General features: G+C 50.7%; 1 protein-coding gene across 4 annotated transcripts in view; it reads right to left on the reverse strand.

The window, feature by feature from the left end:
- Window positions 1–17,492, reverse strand: part of znf385a (zinc finger protein 385A) — an 84,061-nt gene that overhangs the window by 24,995 nt on the left and 41,574 nt on the right. For 3 of the 4 annotated variants that reach the window (XM_006629412.3, XM_015344475.2, XM_069187204.1), the window contains exon 2: window positions 11,581–11,726. In XM_006629412.3, the coding sequence (XP_006629475.2) occupies window positions 11,581–11,726 (146 nt within the window). Of the gene's footprint in view, window positions 1–6,215; window positions 6,787–11,580; window positions 11,727–17,492 lie in introns of those variants that run through there. The other variant, XM_069187206.1, reaches the window with a different exon arrangement.

Genomic DNA, 17,492 nt, shown 5'->3' on the forward strand with positions numbered 1-17,492 from the left:
TGTATCAAAATGTGTATCAAAATGTGCACTTTTGAAGTGGCTTGTCCCCATTGCACCTGTACTGAAAATGGTCTTGTTAAGTCTGGTATACCCCAGGGCTCAATACTGGGCTCCTTGCTCTTCAGCATTTACATGTTCCCACTTGGTCAGCTTTTAAGATCACATGGCCTCAACGCTGACGATACTCAAATATAGATCCATACCAAACCTGACACTGATGTGGCTGTCTCTATTCTATCTAATTGCATCTCTGACATAAAAATTTGGATGACTCAAAACTTCCTTCATCTTAACTGTGACAAGACTGAAGTCATGCTTATTGGTACCCCCCATCAACTTCGTAAAGCCAGTCCTGTAACCCTGTCTGTAGATGGCTCTGTACTTGAGCTTCAATCAAAATTGAAAACCTTGGGGTTATATTCGATTCTGGCTTAACATTCAACCCACATGTACAGCATACTGTCAAAACATCTTTTTTTCACCTTAGAAATATCGCAAGACTATGCCCTATGCTATCATTAACTGTGGCTGAAAAGCTGATCAACATATTTGTATTCTCTTGAATTGACTACTGCAATGCTCTACTCGCTGGGGTATCTAAATCTACTCTGAACAAACTGCAGTATGTCCAAAATTCAGCAGCCAGAATCCTGACCAGGTCTAGTGCAAGTGTTCACATTACTCCTATCAAATCCAGACTCAAAACCTTCTTCTTCAGAAAAGCCTTTACTTAACTGGTTCCATTCTTCACTCCTCTGCTCTTCTTAGTACCACCTTTCACAGTCTCCTCTATTGTTATTGTTGTATTGTTGTAATTATAATTGTGTCTAATCTTGTGAATTCTTCTTATTTATTGTTGTAGTCTTCTTATTTATTGTTATTGTCATCCTGTAAAGCGCTTTGAGAAGCCACCTTTAAAGGCGCTATATAAAATAAAGTTTGTTATTATTATTATTACTGCCGGCTTGTCTTTCATGCACCAGCGCAGCTAACCTGTCCCTCGCGCACCAGCACAGCTAACCCATCCCTCATGCACCAGCGCAGCTGGCCTGTTCCTCATGCACCAGTGCAGCTAACCCGTCTCTCGTGCACCAGCACAGCTAACCCGTCCCTTGTACACCTGCGCAGCTGGCCTGTTCCTCATGCACCAGTGCAGCTAACCCGTCTCTCGTGCACCAGTGCAGCTAACCCGTCCCTCGTGCACCAACGAAGCTAACCCATCCCTCGTGCACCAGCACAGCTAACCCATCCCTCATGCACCAGCGCAGCTGGCCTGTTCCTCATGCACCAGTGCAGCTAACCCGTCTCTCGTGCACCAGCACAGCTAACCCGTCCCTTGTACACCTGCGCAGCTGGCCTGTTCCTCATGCACCAGTGCAGCTAACCCGTCTCTCGTGCACCAGCACAGCTAACCCGTCCCTTTTGCACCTGCGCAGCTGGCCTGTTCCTCATGCACCAGTGCAGCTAACCCGTTCCTCGTGCACCAGCACAGCTAACCCATCCCTCGTGCACCAGCGCCGCTAACCCGTCCATTGTGCACCTGCGCAGCTGGCCTGTTCCTCATGCACCAGCGCAGCTAACCTGTCCCTCGCGCACCAGCACAGCTAACCCATCCCTCATGCACCAGCACAGCTAACCCATCCCTCGTGCACCAGCGCAGCTAACCCGTCCATTGTGCACCTGCGCAGCTGGCCTGTTCCTCATGCACCAGCGCAGCTAACCTGTCCCTCGCGCACCAGCACAGCTAACCCATCCCTCATGCACCTGCGCAGCTGGCCTGTTCCTCATGCACCAGTGCAGCTAACCCGTCCCTCGTGCACCAGCGCAGCTAACCCATCCCTCGTGCACCAGCGCAGCTAACCCATCCCTCATGCACCAGCGCAGCTGGCCTGTTCCTCATGCACCAGCGCAGCTAACCTGTCCCTCGCGCACCAGCACAGCTAACCCATCCCTCATGCACCAGCACAGCTAACCCATCCCTCGTGCACCAGCGCAGCTAACCCGTCCATTGTGCACCTGCGCAGCTGGCCTGTTCCTCATGCACCAGCGCAGCTAACCTGTCCCTCGCGCACCAGCACAGCTAACCCATCCCTCATGCACCTGCGCAGCTGGCCTGTTCCTCATGCACCAGTGCAGCTAACCCGTCCCTCGTGCACCAGCGCAGCTAACCCATCCCTCGTGCACCAGCGCAGCTAACCCGTCCATTGTGCACCTGCGCAGCTGGCCTGTTCCTCATGCACCAGCGCAGCTAACCTGTCCCTTGTGCACCTGCGCAGCTAACCCGTCCCTCGTGCATCAGCGCAGCTAACCCATCCCTCGTGCACCAGCGCAGCTAACCCGTCCATTGTGCACCTGTGCAGCTGGCCTGTTCCTCATGCACCAGCGCAGCTAACCTGTCCCTCGCGCACCAGCACAGCTAACCCATCCCTCATGCACCAGCACAGCTAACCCATCCCTCGTGCACCAGCGCAGCTAACCTGTCTCTAGTGCACCAGCACAGCTAACCCATCCCTCATGCACCAGCGCAGCTGGCCTGTTCTTCTTGCCCCCACGCAACTGTCCTATTTCTCTTGCACCTGCGCAGCTGGCCTGTTCCTCATGTGCCCCTGTGCAGCTAACCTGTCCCTCGTGCACCTGCACAGTGGGCCTGTTCCTCGCACTTCTGCACAGCGGTGGTTTGTTTTGCACAGCTTCCTTCCTGCTGTTGGCAAACCAGTAACCAGTGCAGCATGTATTCACCCCTCCTGCTGTTACTGCGGCAGAGAAATCAGATTGGATGGACAGCTGCACAGCTCTCCGCCAAGACAGATGGACCACAGACTTGATCAAGCGGATGCAGAGGCAGGTGACTTGAAGACATGCTCTTAAGACAAGTCTCAATTTTTAAAGACAAAACACTGCTGGGCTTGGACTTTCACTGCTGTCTATCCATGACAAAATGTGTTTGCTTAATAGCAGGCAAGCCCCTTAAGGTCTCTCACAAGCTGTGAGTGCAAAATGAAAACAAATGGCAATGTGAACTTGCAGGAGAAGAATAGACAGGAAAGCAGAGGAAAGAATTTTAAAAGAATCTTTTTCTAAAGCTGGCAAGCAGAGAAAGAAGCTTAGCTGTGAAAATGCATGTTTAAAAGTTGGCAAGGAGGACTGAAGGAGTGAACGTTTCCAAATGTTCCAGAATAAAAACAAACAACAATTAGACATCCGAGTGCAGCCCTGGATGTTTCCAAGCAACCCGCAGAAAAAAACAATCAAGAAAAACAGGCACCACAGACACCACACTTACGCTGTGGCGGCCGATGGAGACAGACCATCTGCAGTTCGGAGCTCAGTTCAGAACTGAGAGGGGTCCCGTTGGGCTTCTTTATCTAATCTGGCAAGTTTCCCTACTCCCCCCCCAAACTCTCTTCTCCTCTTACAGGGAACACGCAGCCCCCCCGCTGCCAAAACTGCATTCTGACAGCAGAGCCTCAGCAGCGCTGAGGACGAACACTCTCTGCTGCAGCGGCTGGTGCACACACTCCAGCGCTCAGCCCTGGGGAGGGGGGGGTCTGCGCATGGTTCTTTTCAACTCTCTTTCCCATTCCTGTACCTTTTTTCCACAATTTTGGGGTGCAGGTCAAAACAACATTTCTGACTTGAGCACCATGGCCATGGTCCCGGGAGGCGCGATGGGGGGGCGGGGGGGGTGGGATGCTGAGACAGAACTGTATGTTCCACTTCAATTTGGTATTCAGTGGACCTGTTTCCTGAGGCACGCTCTCCCACCCCCCAGCGCGAGCACAGCGCCTCCTATGGGCCGCTCTGCATCTGTTGCAAGGCCAGCCTCCGTTCCCTATTGGAAGAGACTTCAATGCCACTGAATGCGGGTCACAGTCACGGTCGTGCGCACTGAAAGAGTCCCGTTAGATTTGCACAATGGCAACTCTGTACAAGGGCTATGAGATGTTACCCTCCAGACATTAACTAACATAACAGCAGTATACCACAGCTTTTAAAAGATGCTTCTACTGAAAGGGGCTCACACAGAGCAGATTAGACGTGACGAACTGCAGAACTCATCACTTACCCTCCTGGTAACCACTGCTTCTAACGCTGGAGAGTTTGTTGAACCCCTTCCTTATCAGCACCACAGTAACACAATGCGAAAACAGGGCACAGCATGATAAAGGCATAGTACAAGCATTGAAAGCAAGGACCTGGAAACCACTTTGCACAGAACCTAAAACCTGACTGTAAGCCCTAGCTCTACCCTTAAAGCCCCTGCCTGATACCCTGAATCCCCCCAAGAATGCAAGAGCTTTCCTGGTGGGAACTGACTGCTCCGGCACGGTCTGCTTCCCCACACTGAGAGCACGGGCTCCAAGCAGCAGGCGGGCCAGGCTGGACTCCAAACCCCCCACTCACTCACTCGCTCTCACGCCCCGCTGAGAGAGAGGCTCTTAATTATCCCCAAGGAGCAATTCGTTTTACAGCAACAGTCAAAACTTACAAACAATACACATGTACAAGCACAACAGAACAATTTATTGAGCAAGGTTACAGCCACAGGAATAAATGTTTATCTTTAGGTTGGGAAATCTGTATCTGTGTTCCGATGGGAGGGACTGGAATTTATTAAACAAATGGTATGAAGCATCCTCTAGATCAGCTCTAATGGCCTTCTGACATAATGTGCCACAGTGTGCCACAGTATGCCACAGTGCAGTATGTACTGTACAGTATGTACTGTGGCACATACACTGTGCCACAGTATGCCATAGTGCACAGTGTGCCACAGTATGCCACAGTTCAGTGTGCCACAGTATGCCATAGTGCACAGTGTGCCACAGTGTGCCACAGTGCAGTGTGCCACAGTATGCCATAGTGCACAGTGTGCCACAGTGTGTCACAGTGCAGTGTGCCACAGTATGCCATAGTGCACAGTGTGCCACAGTGCAGTGTGCCACATTATGCTATAGTATGCCACAGTGCAGTGTGCCACAGTATGCCATAGTGTGCCACAGTGCAGTATGCCACAGTATGCCATCGTATGCCTCAGTATTCCACAGTTTGCCGTAGTATGCCACAGTGCAGTGTGCCACAGTATGCCATAATGCACAGTGTGCCACAGTATGCCACAGTGCAGTGTGCCACATTATGCTATAGTGTGCCACAGTGCAGTGTGCCACAGAATGCTATAGTGTGCCACAGTATGCCATAGTGTGCCACAGTGCAGTATACCACAGTATGCCATTGTATGCCTCAGTATGCCACAGTATGCCGTAGTATGCCACAGTGCAGTGTGCCACAGTATGCCATGGTGCACAGTGTGCCACATTATGCCACAGTACAGTGTGCCACAGTATACCATAGTGCACAGTGTGCCACAATATGCCACAGTGCAGTGTGCCACAGTATGCTATAGTGTGCCACAGTGCAGTGTGCCACAGTATGCCATAGTGCACAGTGTGCCACAGTATGCCACAGTGAAGTGTGTCACAGTATGCCATAGTGCACAGTGTGCCACAGTATGCCATAGTGTGCCACAGTGCAGTGTGCCACAGTATGCCATAGTGTGCCACAGTGCAGTGTGCCACAGTATGCCATAGTGTGCCACAGTATGCCACAGTATGCCATAGTATGCCATAGTATCCCACTTTGTGCCTACTCCTCAGATTCAGATTCCCATACCAGAAAATAAGGGCAAAAGTTAAAGCAGATTCAATAAGAGAGTGATAAAACATGACCAACAATGAAGCTTCCTTAAGAACAGAGTACCTGTGGGCCTTTTCTGCGGTCTCTCTGTCCTGTCAGGGAACACACTGCACACACACACTGCAGGACTCCAGTCCCCCGAGCACCAGGGGTCTCTGTCTCTGTCCTGTCAGGGAACACGCTGCACACACACACTGCAGGACTCCAGTCCCCCGAGCACCAGGGGTCACTGTCTCTGTCCTGTCAGGGAACACGCTGCACACACACACTGCAGGACTCCAGTCCCCCGAGCACCAGGGGTCACTGTCTCTGTCCTGTCAGGGAACACGCTGCACACACACACTGCAGGACTCCAGACTGTACCCACATGTCACTGTACCTACACTCTCTTTCACTAAAGCACCCTGTTCTCCTCTGTCATGCGTTCTTATCTATCTCTGACTTTGCCCCCTCTCTCCTGCAAGACAAGTTTGCCGGTTGGATTTCTTCCCGTCTCTCTCCTCCCCAGCCCTCTCACTCACCTCTCTGGCCGGGCGTTTCTTTACCTCCACGTGTGTGAGAACCCGGCAGCGCGTCGCTGACACTCCAGCTGTCCCACGCTACCCCTCTCTGCGGACACATCTGGAGCTCTGGCCGGCCAGACTGCTCCTCTCCCTCTCCTCTCTCCTCTCTCTAGTGTCTCCTTCTGTGAGTCTCCCTGTCTCTCAGGCGTCTCTGTTGCTTAGCCTCTCTGTCACACAAGAGCCAGGCCCTCGCCACTCTCTCTCTGCTCTCCTCTCCTCTCCCTCCCTCCCAGAAGCTCTGTCCGCCTGGCTGCTCTCTCTCTCTCTTTCTCTTTTCCCTCTCTTTCGTTTGTATTCCTTGCCGCGCTCGTTCCTCCTCCTGTACTTTTCCGCTGCCCGCGCTCCTTTCCCTCCCTCTGTCCAGCTGCAGCGCGCACGCTGTGTGAATGCATTCTCTCCCCCCGGAGCCGCCAGTCCGCCCCTTCTTCCCTCTCCCTCATCCTCCCTGGCTCTCGTCGACCAGCACTTTCTCCTGTCAATGCTACCCTCTGTCCATTTTCTCTCCTCCTCACCCTGTCAGTCACCCCTGTCTCACCCCACCCCACCTCCCTCCCTCTCCTGCCTCACCTCACCTCTTTTTCCACTCTCCGCCTAACTCCGCCTGCCTGGCTTTCCGTCTTTCTCTCTCTCAGCTGATCCGACTGGACACAACACTTTCCTTCGTTTTTTCCTACATTCGCTCCTTACCTGTCTCTCACGGCAACAGCGCCCCCCACAGCATGCACACACTGTGCCCTCTCTGGCCCCCTACAACCCACACTCACACACACACAGTCACACACACACTCACAATCTTCCCACGCTGCCCCCCCCCACACACACACACAGCCCTGTACACTGCAGTGACTGGCAGTATAGCCCATTCCACAGCCCTCCCCCACCCCCTTCCCGGCTGAGCCAGGCCATTGTGTTCACAGAAAGGAAAAATAAATGAAGACACAAATAATAAAGAACCACAAGAAGGGAAAACATACTGCAAAACAAACAGCTGGGATTGGGCTTTGCCTGTGTGCGCCTGCATGGGTGTTTCTGCAGAGTCAGCTAATTCAGCACATGCCATCTCCCACAGCTGTGTATCTCGGTGTCTGCATGCCTGCCCAGTGCTCTGTACATGAGTCTGCCTGCCCAGTGCTCTGTCTGTGAGACTGTCTGCCTGCCCAGTGCTCTGTACATGAGTCTGCCTGCCCAGTGCTCTGTCTGTGAGACTGTCTGCCTGCCCAGTGCTCTGTACATGAGTCTGCCTGCCCAGTGCTCTGTCTGTGAGACTGTCTGTCTGCCCAGTGCTCTGTACATGAGTCTGCCTGCCCAGTGCTCTGTCTGGGAGTCTGTCAGCCCAGTGCTCTGTCTGGGAGTCTGTCAGCCCAGTGCTCTGTCTGGGAGTCTGTCAGCCCAGTGCTCTGTCTGGGAGTCTGTCAGCCCAGTGCTCTGTACATGAGTCTGCCTGCCCAGTGCTCTGTACTTGAGTCTGCCTGCCCAGTGCTCTGTCTGTGAGACTGTCTGTCTGCCCAGTGCTCTGTACATGAGTCTGTCTGCCCAGTGCTCTGTACATGAGTCTATCTGCCCAGTGCTCTGTACATGAGTCTACCTGCCCAGTGCTTTGTCTATGAGACTGTCTGTCTGCCCAGTTCTCTGTCTGTGAGTCTGTCTGCCCAGTGCTCTGTACATGAGTCTACCTGCCCAGTTCTCTGTCTGTGAGACTGTCTGTCTGCCCAGTGCTCTGTACATGAGTCTGTCTGCCCAGTGCTCTGTACATGAGTCTGCCTGCCCAGTGCTCTGTACATGAGTCTGTCAGCCCAGTGCTTTGTACATGAGTCTATCTGCCCAGTTCTCTGTCTGTGAGACTGTCTGTCTGCCCAGTGCTCTGTACATGAGTCTGTCTGCCCAGTGCTTTGTACATGAGTCTATCTGCCCAGTTCTCTGTACATGAGTCTACCTGCCCAGTGCTTTGTCTGTGAGACTGTCTGCCCAGTGCTCTGTACATGAGTCTGCCTGCCCAGTGCTCTGTCTGTGAGACTGTCTGTCTGCCCAGTTCTCTGTCTGTGAGTCTGCCTGCCCAGTGCTCTGTACATGAGTCTGCCTGCCCAGTGCTCTGTCTGTGAGTCTGTCTGTCTTCCCAGTGCTCTGTCTGTGAGTCTGTCAGCCCAGTGCTCTGTACATGAGTCTGTCTGTCTGTGAGTCAGGCAGGGGTCTGTCTGTGGGTCTGTCTGCCCAGTTGTTTCTGTCTTTCTGTGGTCTGTCTAACAGGAGAAAGAGAAGAATTTTTCTGCAAGACCACATCTGAGGAAAAACAGAGCCTGAGTGCAAGTGCTGTCATTATCACCAGTGTGAGAAGTGTGAGAATTGTGCCTCGGAGCCCCTGACGACCTATGAGCGCCTCATGCACGCGCACACTCTCCTGCCGCACGGACATCACAATCAACCACCGCAGCCAACTGGTCCTGCTTGACTCCACTCCCTCAGTTGACCTGCGGTCAACAACCTCTTGTCTGCATTCTCAGCAATTTCTGGAAGGACGCCAGGGTATCAGATTCAATAAGAAGGCTTGGCAGCCTGTTCTCTACACCCACAACTCTTTCCGTAAAGGAGTGCCTCACTTTTAAATGTACTTTCACAAAATGTTAACTTGTATCAGCTGGCTTGTTTTTCACTGCTTACTCTGTTTATTCAAGTCCACAGGTTAATCTGCCAGAGCCTTTGAGGATTTGGAATACTTGGATCAGAGCCCCTCTTCGTCTCCTCTGTTAAACAGTAAAAGAGTTTAGTTCTTTCATGTACTGTAGGACATTGCCTTAAACTCGGGAATGTACTTGGTCTGGCTCCAGAGCGGCTAACATATTTGTTGAAGAAGAGCACAGCGCAGACATTCCTCTGAAACAAGCCCTTGTCATGTAATCCGCATACTTCCACACCGCTAGCCACAAGCAGACCCCACCGCTCAGCCACCCACCACTGCACAGCCCAGCGCTCGCAGGCCTCGCTCGACCCCGACGCTCCTCGGTGAACACTCACACGACCCACCTGGAGCCCGGTGGCGCTGGACGAGCCCAGCCCACCCGTGCAGCCGGCGATGGGGAACTGAATACCATGCGAGAGGACTCAGCCCCGTTGTGATGACTGAAGCCTGCTTGCTTGGCTCCGTTCCCCACTGACATGGATCTGCGCCAGTCAGGCGTAACAGACCATCAACAGCCCCGTCGACCCACTGACCCCCCTGCCCGGCTCCAGCCCACACAGAGAGAGCTGCTGGAGCCGAGGCCGCAGGCCCCCCCCCCCCTGAGGCTGCGGGGCTGAGGGGTGTCTGGGGTCCTTCCCCCAGCAGTCCCTGGGGCCGCCCTGCGACAGCCCTCCCGCTGATATCCCTGGGACTCTCCTCTGCCTGAAGTGACGTCAGTGCTACTGGCTGAAGTGCATGTCAAGCACAGGCGGGCACTCCAAGTGTCCCACACTGAAGGTATCAGCCAGGTATTTAAATCCGGAGCCTCTTGTAGAGCCCAGAGACAAACAATGTAGAGACACACCCTGGGTTATGGCAATAGGACAAGCACTGGACACCCTGAGCCCAGACACACTGACCCCCCCAGGACCAGGACTGGACACCCTGCAGACACACTGACCCCCCCAGAACTGGGCTTCATTACTCTAAACAGTCTAGATAAGAGCCCAGAGGGCCAAGAAAATAACCCGTGTCCCATCTGAGCCAGCCGAACAACCAACCATTGTATCAATCCCCCCTCCTGCCTAATTACCTTACCCCTTCAATCAACTAATACCCCTTGACTCCCAAAAACCTGCATAAGTAATAGTTTAGAAAGATCAGAGGATACTTCCTGATCAACCCTTGTTTTACAAATTACTCCAGGGTAACTGTCAGACCCTGCTGATCTCATCATGCCAAGTTAAGAAGCTCATGTGCCTCGTGTACTCGTATGAACAGTACCCTGGGATTGATTGTGCAATGACGATTCATGAAATGCATGTTGAATCTCTTTTATTTTATTTTTATTTCTTTGAATATTTTGTTTTACAATGACCCTTATAATAGGGCATGTTTTTTGCAATTAAATCATACAAACAGTCATTTTAAGACGCTAGTTATCTCTCTGAGGTCATTGTAATGTAGTGGTTAAGTCTCTGGGCTCACTATCTGAGTTGTAGGGTTGTAGGTTCTCACTGCAGGGTAGTTTACCCTGATAGCTCCAGTCCACCCATCTCAATGAATGGGGACCAGCATTTTCTGTTGCTTAACACCGTGGAAACCAGGATATTCTCTATCCTGGTGATCCACTGTGGCTCATACACTGAAAGTACCAAGCTATCTATTCATCTCTCTGATGCGGGGGGGTGGGGGGAGGCTGCTCAGGTGGTTTGGACATAACACAGATCTGTCTGGGTCCAGGGTCCAACCCCCACTCATCGCAGTGAGGACAGGAGCTGTGCACCCTGCTATCCCCTTTAATGATCCAGTTCTGCACACCCATTCACTGTCCCCCTGAGTCCTAGTAAAACCAGTGACTGCTATCCTGCTCTCTGACAGAGATAACACCAGTAATACACTCACAAAGAACAGCCCCCCGGGGCCGTAGACAATCTGAAGGGCTCAAGGGCTCTGACAGATCAGGGACCTCCTGCGTGTAAACTGACTTGTGCTGTATACCCTCAAATGGCACAGAACCCCAAGGCAGGGAGTTGGCACACTCAAGTCAGTTGCATGACATTTTCCTTGAGCAATGTAGAAAACTAAATTAAGAAGCTTATTTTTCCAATATTTTTCCAAAATATTAAGTAATATTTTGAGATGGCATAGGGATATATGGGTGATGCAATGGATTGTAGTACTCTAATAATATAAATGACGTTACAGTCCTTTTTCAGTGCATAATTATATTATTATAGCAATTACTGCCAGAACCAAATCTCTGTTACAGATGCCAGAAGTACTCAAATTATTCTTACTACTACAGCAGTGTCGATGTGCTGCACGGCAGAGAACAGATCCGACCAGATAATCATCCAAGCTGAATTCACAGCCTCTCACAGAGCGCACTCTCCTGGCCAACCTGAAAACTGCGCCGTGTAACTCCTGGCCAGGCACGTTTTAACAGCAGCTCGTCTCCACATCTTCGTACAGTACATCTCCTGCTATCCCAAAAACCCCACTCTTCAGAGTTACTCCCCCGCATTGAGCTTATGATTCCTGCATGTATCTTGACTTGACAATCCTACATCTGCCAGCCCTCATGAGTTTCAGCTCTGGAGGGCCTGTAATCTAGGAGGAAAAGGTGTGGACCCCGACTGTGTAGACCGAGTCCATGCAGGCACTTACCGCACTGAAGTTGTGGAAGAGCCCCACACTGTGGGGTGGTGGGGTCTCCAGGGGGAACTGCAGGAAGGGCTTCATGTCCAGGGAGTGGGGGATCACTGCAGGGGTCCGCAGAAACGCGGGGACTGCCCCCGGCCGGTTAATACTGCCTGCACAGAGAAAAAGAGCGAGGATGTGCTTTAATAGCTGGCTCATACCCTCTTGTTATATCAGTACTCACCCTAGGTCTCAAAGTCTACTTCAGATTTCTGCTGGTTACTCAGATTGTGTCTGGACTTTCTCTGGAAGTACTTGTCAGAAAGTCTCGCCAACAGAAACCCTGAGACAGAGGTCATGCATCATTGCAAAAAAAAGGTTGCAGATAAAGAGGATCACATTCATTTCTGAGGGAACCTGATCCCAGTATTCAAAGCCCTTAATCCTCCAGGGCTGACTGGCAGCCTACCCAGCAGACTTCAGAATCAAGAGAGAAACAGGAACCAGCGGACAAGAGGAAACAGTGAAGAAGTGCATTTAAAACTGAGAACGGGAGGCATTTCTCTACACAGAGAATTGCAGGGGTTTGGAACAGGCCACCCAAACAAGCTGATGAAGCTGACGGCTTGGCTCTTTTTAAGAAATGGCCGAGATCCTTGGATCATATCACACTCATGGGAAGTTAGATAGGCCTAAAGGCCTCTTCTCATGCGTTACCCTTTTAATTCCCACTGAATCAGAAGGTGATGGAGAGCAAGACAATCGAATGCCACACAATTAAGGCATCACCCCACCCTCAGAATCCCATCATGCTGCCTCTGTAAAGATCATGAGCTGTACAATTCGCCTCAGTACAAATCCCACCACAAGCAATCCATCTTTCCCCACTCCAATCCTATACCCCTCTCATCTCTTCCTACCCTCTTCTCCATCATTTCATTCCACCCCTATCCTTTATCCCCTCCGCCTCTCTGTCTATCCCTCTCTCTCCTCTGACACTTTTTTCCTCTCTGCTATCCCTCTCTTCTCCTGTCCACTTCTCTGGCCTCTCTGCTCTCTATCCCACTCTCCCCTCTAACCTCTATCTCTCTTCTCTGCCTCCTTCTCACTGCTCTCTATCCCTCTCTCTCCTCTGTCCTCTGCTCTCTATCCCTCTCTCCCCTCTGCCCTCTATCTCTCTTCTCTGCCTCCTTCTCACTGCTCTCTATCCCTCTCTCTCCCTCTCTCTCCCCTGTCCTCTCTCCTCTCCTCCTCTCCTGTCATTGTTGTCAGCACTAAGCTCTTGGCACTAAACCCACAGGAAGGTTTTCAGTATTTGAGGACTCAGCCCTGCCTGCCAGTGCCACTAAGCTTATTAAGTTTCTCAGATGGATTTTCACAGATTCCAGTCCTTGACAGTCAAAACGAACCCCAGGCTCCACGCACCCACTCTCCCCCCCTGCCCCCCACTCCCTATCTGCTCTACAGCTCCCTCTCTCTCCCTCTGGAAAGTAAGAGGACTAGCTTTCAGTTTTTTCATTGTCTTGGTGTGTAGTTGTGTCTTGCTTTCTGAGGGGGTCCCCGAGAATCATATAAACGGAGTGAGGTGACAGCTTTGTCTGCCTCCTAACCCCCTCCATACACCAGGTTTGGTTGCCTCCTCTGCCATCATTTCCCTCTCTTATCCCAGTAGCTCTCCCAGTACCTCATCTTTCCCAGCACTGTGTGCGTGTTTGTGTGAGGATGCTGTCTCCGCTCTGGGTCTCACGGCATGGCTGTCTGTCTTGCATTGTTAATTCAATGTTAATATAGAATGCACAGCTCCTCCGTGTTACACTGGTACAGTGAGCTGGGTGGAGGGACACTGAGACACTGGGCAGAGACACACTGCACTGCTGGAGGACACATCCTGAAAGGCACTGGCAAAGTCAACACAGCAGACTTCTTCAGAAGCGGCTGTGAAACATGAACCAGAGACACAAACGGGAAGTAAGTAGATGGGCATTTAAAGCTGAGAACAGGCAGCATGTCTGTACACAAAGGATGGTAGGAGCGTGGAACAAGCTGCCCAGCCACACTGCCAAAGCTGATTCCCCAGCTTCTTTCAGGAACTGGTTGGATAGTATCTTTGCATCAATTAGCCACTAAAATCTAAACAAGCTAAAAAGGCAGAATGAGCCTGAAGAAGGCTTCACAGCCGAAACGTTGTATTCTCTCTCTTCTCTTTTCAGCCTGGAATAAACCTATCACTTGTTCCTTTGCAGACTACGCGTGCTGACGCAGCTACCCACCTGAACAACTAAAAAGGCAGAATGCCCTCGTTTCATTTTTCTTGTTGTTGGATAGGTCAGTTTTACTTTAAGATGGTGTATGTCATTTGTTTTTTTAAATGGAAGTCTGTTGTTATAAGGGGTCTCATTCCAAACTTGTGTTTAGTGCACGAGAGATGCCCATCACTTACAAGGATTCTGGCTTGTTCTCATGGTTTTGTGCTGATGCTCAAACTCATTTCCACACACTGTAGCTGTTAAGAGATGTGTAAGAGATGGCGACCATGTATATACAGTACATAAGGTACATACAGTATATAAAGATACAGGCCTCTCTCCTTCTTTCTGCCTGTGATATAAGGTTACTGACAGGGCTCTAACCACGGTAATGACCTGGAGGTCCCGCTCAGCCTCTTGGCCGTTTAACAGCAGCGATCCTGTCCTTCACTCCGAGTGGGAGAATTCCGAGCGAGTCGGCAGTTTTAACGGGATTGAAACGCTATCCGGCCCTTGCAGCCTGAGGTGTCCATCAACCTGTTTAGCCAACACGATCAGAATGCCTCCAGCTGGCCCAGCAGTGCGGACTGAGGCTGGGTCTTAAAGCCACACTCCGTCAGAGACTCCGACACTCCAGGGATTCCCACTGGGAATTTTACCCAGAGGTCTAGTGGTTTAAAATGAACAACCATAAACATTGTGCCCCAGCCACAACCATAAACATTGTAACTGTGAGACTTTGGCCACAATTAACTGTATACCTCTGGTATAAATATCCGTCTTCTGCGTTAGTCTGTGTGTCAGGCCTTGCATGATGCACAAGGTTTAAGCTATAGTGTACCAAGTACCGCTGTGTTTGAGGCTGCTCCCTTCTTGTTTGGCATGGGGACCATGCACATATTATGCATGTGTCAAGCCTGTTCCTGTTAATTGCTCTGTTGATGTATGTAATATACATACAGTATATATACACTGCTTGTAACACACAGTGCTGTCCATTTATACTGCTTTGCCAAAGACTGCCCTTCTAATTTAATATACTCATTCCTGACAGGAAAGACTTTAATTTCTGGTGCGTTAGTGACTTGCGTGATTGAAGCCACACGGTGCCGATAGTGAGGTCTACGGGCAGCAGCAGATAAAGGGTTAAAATCACCTCATCACCCTTCCGGGACACCTCTGTAAAGCCTGACACCTGGTAGGATGGTGCTGTGAGCTCGCAGCGAGAACAAAGCGTGCAGGCAGGAGAGCCACGCAGGGGGCTGATTTACAGCATCTGCAGCCCCGACGGTGCCATTTAATTTAATGAGGTAATGACACACCGAGCAGGAGGAGGAGGCTCCCAGGTCCCCTGCCCTGATTTACTGACACTGCACTGTTAATTACCCCCAGCACAACACAACGCAATCACTGGGGAGGACAGAGAGAGATGGACGGCAGAACAGGACGATGGAGAGAGAGAGCGAGAGAGAGAACTGAGCTGGCAGCCCAGTACGTGATCTCCTGTCACAGTCTGAGCAACAATGAACCTGTCTCTCAATAATGTTCCATGTGTTGTAGGCTGTATGTAAATGTCCTATGATGTGTTTGTATTGTAAATGTCTGTAGATGTTCTGTCAATTGTATCTGCTTTGGCAACACTTTACTTAATCAGTCATGCCAATAAAGCTGGTTGAATTGCATTGAGGGGGAGAGAGACAGGGAAGGGAACTCAAGTGAGCTGCCAGTCCAGTACGTGATCTCCTGTCACAGCCTGAGCAACAGTGAACCTGTCTCTCAATAATGTTCCATGTGTTGTAGGCTGTATAGAAATGTCCTATGGTGTCTTTTGTGTTAGAAATGTCTGCAGATGTCGTGCTGATTGCATACACTCTGCATTTTACTAGTCATACCAATAATGCTGTTTTAATTTGAATCTGACAGAGAGGGAGAGACAGGTAGAGAGGTGGAGATATAGAAGTGGAGACAGAGAGGGAGAGACAGGCAGAGAGGTGGAGATATAGAAGTGGAGACAGAGAGGGAGAGACAGGTAGAGAGGTGGAGATAGAGAAGTGGAGACAGAGAGGGAGAGACAGGCAGAGAGGTGGAGATAGAGAAGTGGAGACAGAGAGGGAGAGACAGGCAGAGAGGGAGAGACAGAGAGGGAAAGAGACAAGCAGAGAGGGAGAGAGACAGAGTGAGAGATGGGGAAGAGGAGAAAGACAGAGAGGTATAGAGAGACAGAAAAGATTGAGAGAGAAAGAGAGCGGGCCTGTTAGAGAGAACGGTGGATATGTAGTACAGGAGATGGAGAGAGGAGAGAGGTTGAAGTATAGAAAAAGAGAATGAGAGTGAGGCAGGGAGCAAAACAGAAAAAGAGAAAGAAGGAATTAAAGTTCCCTGTGTGAAACTAGCCAAATAAGATGTAATTAGCAAGCCTAACATCTTGTGCTTTGTGTGCCCCAGGATAAAAGTTTGTATGCATGACAAAATGAAGAAAGAGTGCATTAGAAATACTGAATACTAAACATGCAATACTATCAAAAGACAGAACAGCAAGAATACACTCAGACTCCAGCCTGACAGGCACTACAGAGGCAAGACAGCAGTCAAGGCATGTACATGTTCTACTGGTTTACCAAGGCAGGATATAAACACTAGTCAAACCACAGCTGAGCCTGTCTTCACATGACCATGGAGTGTCTATATATATATATGTGTACATGTGCTATATGATCAAGAGGCATGGCTGAAAGTATAGGGGTTCATGTTTCTTCCTATGGCTCCAATATCTCAGAGGGTGCAGAAACAGCACTGGCAAGCGATCACCTCTCAGACCTGTAACTGACACTGGACACTGCATCGTCTTCTGTATTAGTACTGTCCAACGCTGTACTGTGCAGGTCTATAGTGTCCTGTCCTATACTTGACTGTCCAGTTCTGCATATTCTCCTGTACTATGCTTTCTGTTGTCCATTTGTACACAGTACTATCCCATAGAGTACAGCTCAAAACTGTGATGTCCTGTACTGCCCTTTGCTACATTGTATTAACTGTTCTGTAATAAACATCCTGTACTGTCCTGTGCTCTACAGCAATGTCCATTGCACTATCGTCCACGCTCCTGTGCTCTACTGTGCTGTTCTGCTGTCTCCTAAACTGTTATACATGGTAGACAGGAGCCTAAGGCCTTTGGCTGCTTTGCTAAGACAGAGGAGTGGGAGTCGTGCCCAATCCAGACAGGACATCTGAGCTGCTGTGACTCGCCACCCTCCACCCGCATACACTCCTGACACACATGCTCACACTCTGAAACCGAGCCTTCCCGACAAGCCCCGCGCGGGAGACCTGTTCTCCTAGAAACGGGCGCTCCTGCATGTATCCCGACTTCGAGAGGCCGTAAAGCAACAGTCAGAGGAGCCTGAGCTCATCAGGAGGGTTACAAACGAGAGGCCCGGCTAAATCATCTCACCCTGCTGTCTCTTGACAGATGCCCGGGATTCTGGAACTGTTGGCTGTGGCTCTTGAGCAGCTCTCTGTTAGAGCCTGTCAGTGGAACTAGCAGTTAAATGTGAAGAATCAGCCTCAGAGAGCTGGTTCCATATCTCTCTCCCTGCATTCATGCTCCATATGTAGGTCAGTCCACCAGGCTGCCCGAAGTTTGTTACGTAAGGGTTGTTACAATTATCCTGAGTTGCAGGATAATCGGATGGG

The sequence above is a fragment of the Lepisosteus oculatus genome, chromosome 1 (genome assembly GCF_040954835.1).
Source record: "Lepisosteus oculatus isolate fLepOcu1 chromosome 1, fLepOcu1.hap2, whole genome shotgun sequence".
Classification (NCBI taxonomy): Eukaryota; Metazoa; Chordata; class Actinopteri; order Semionotiformes; family Lepisosteidae; genus Lepisosteus; species Lepisosteus oculatus.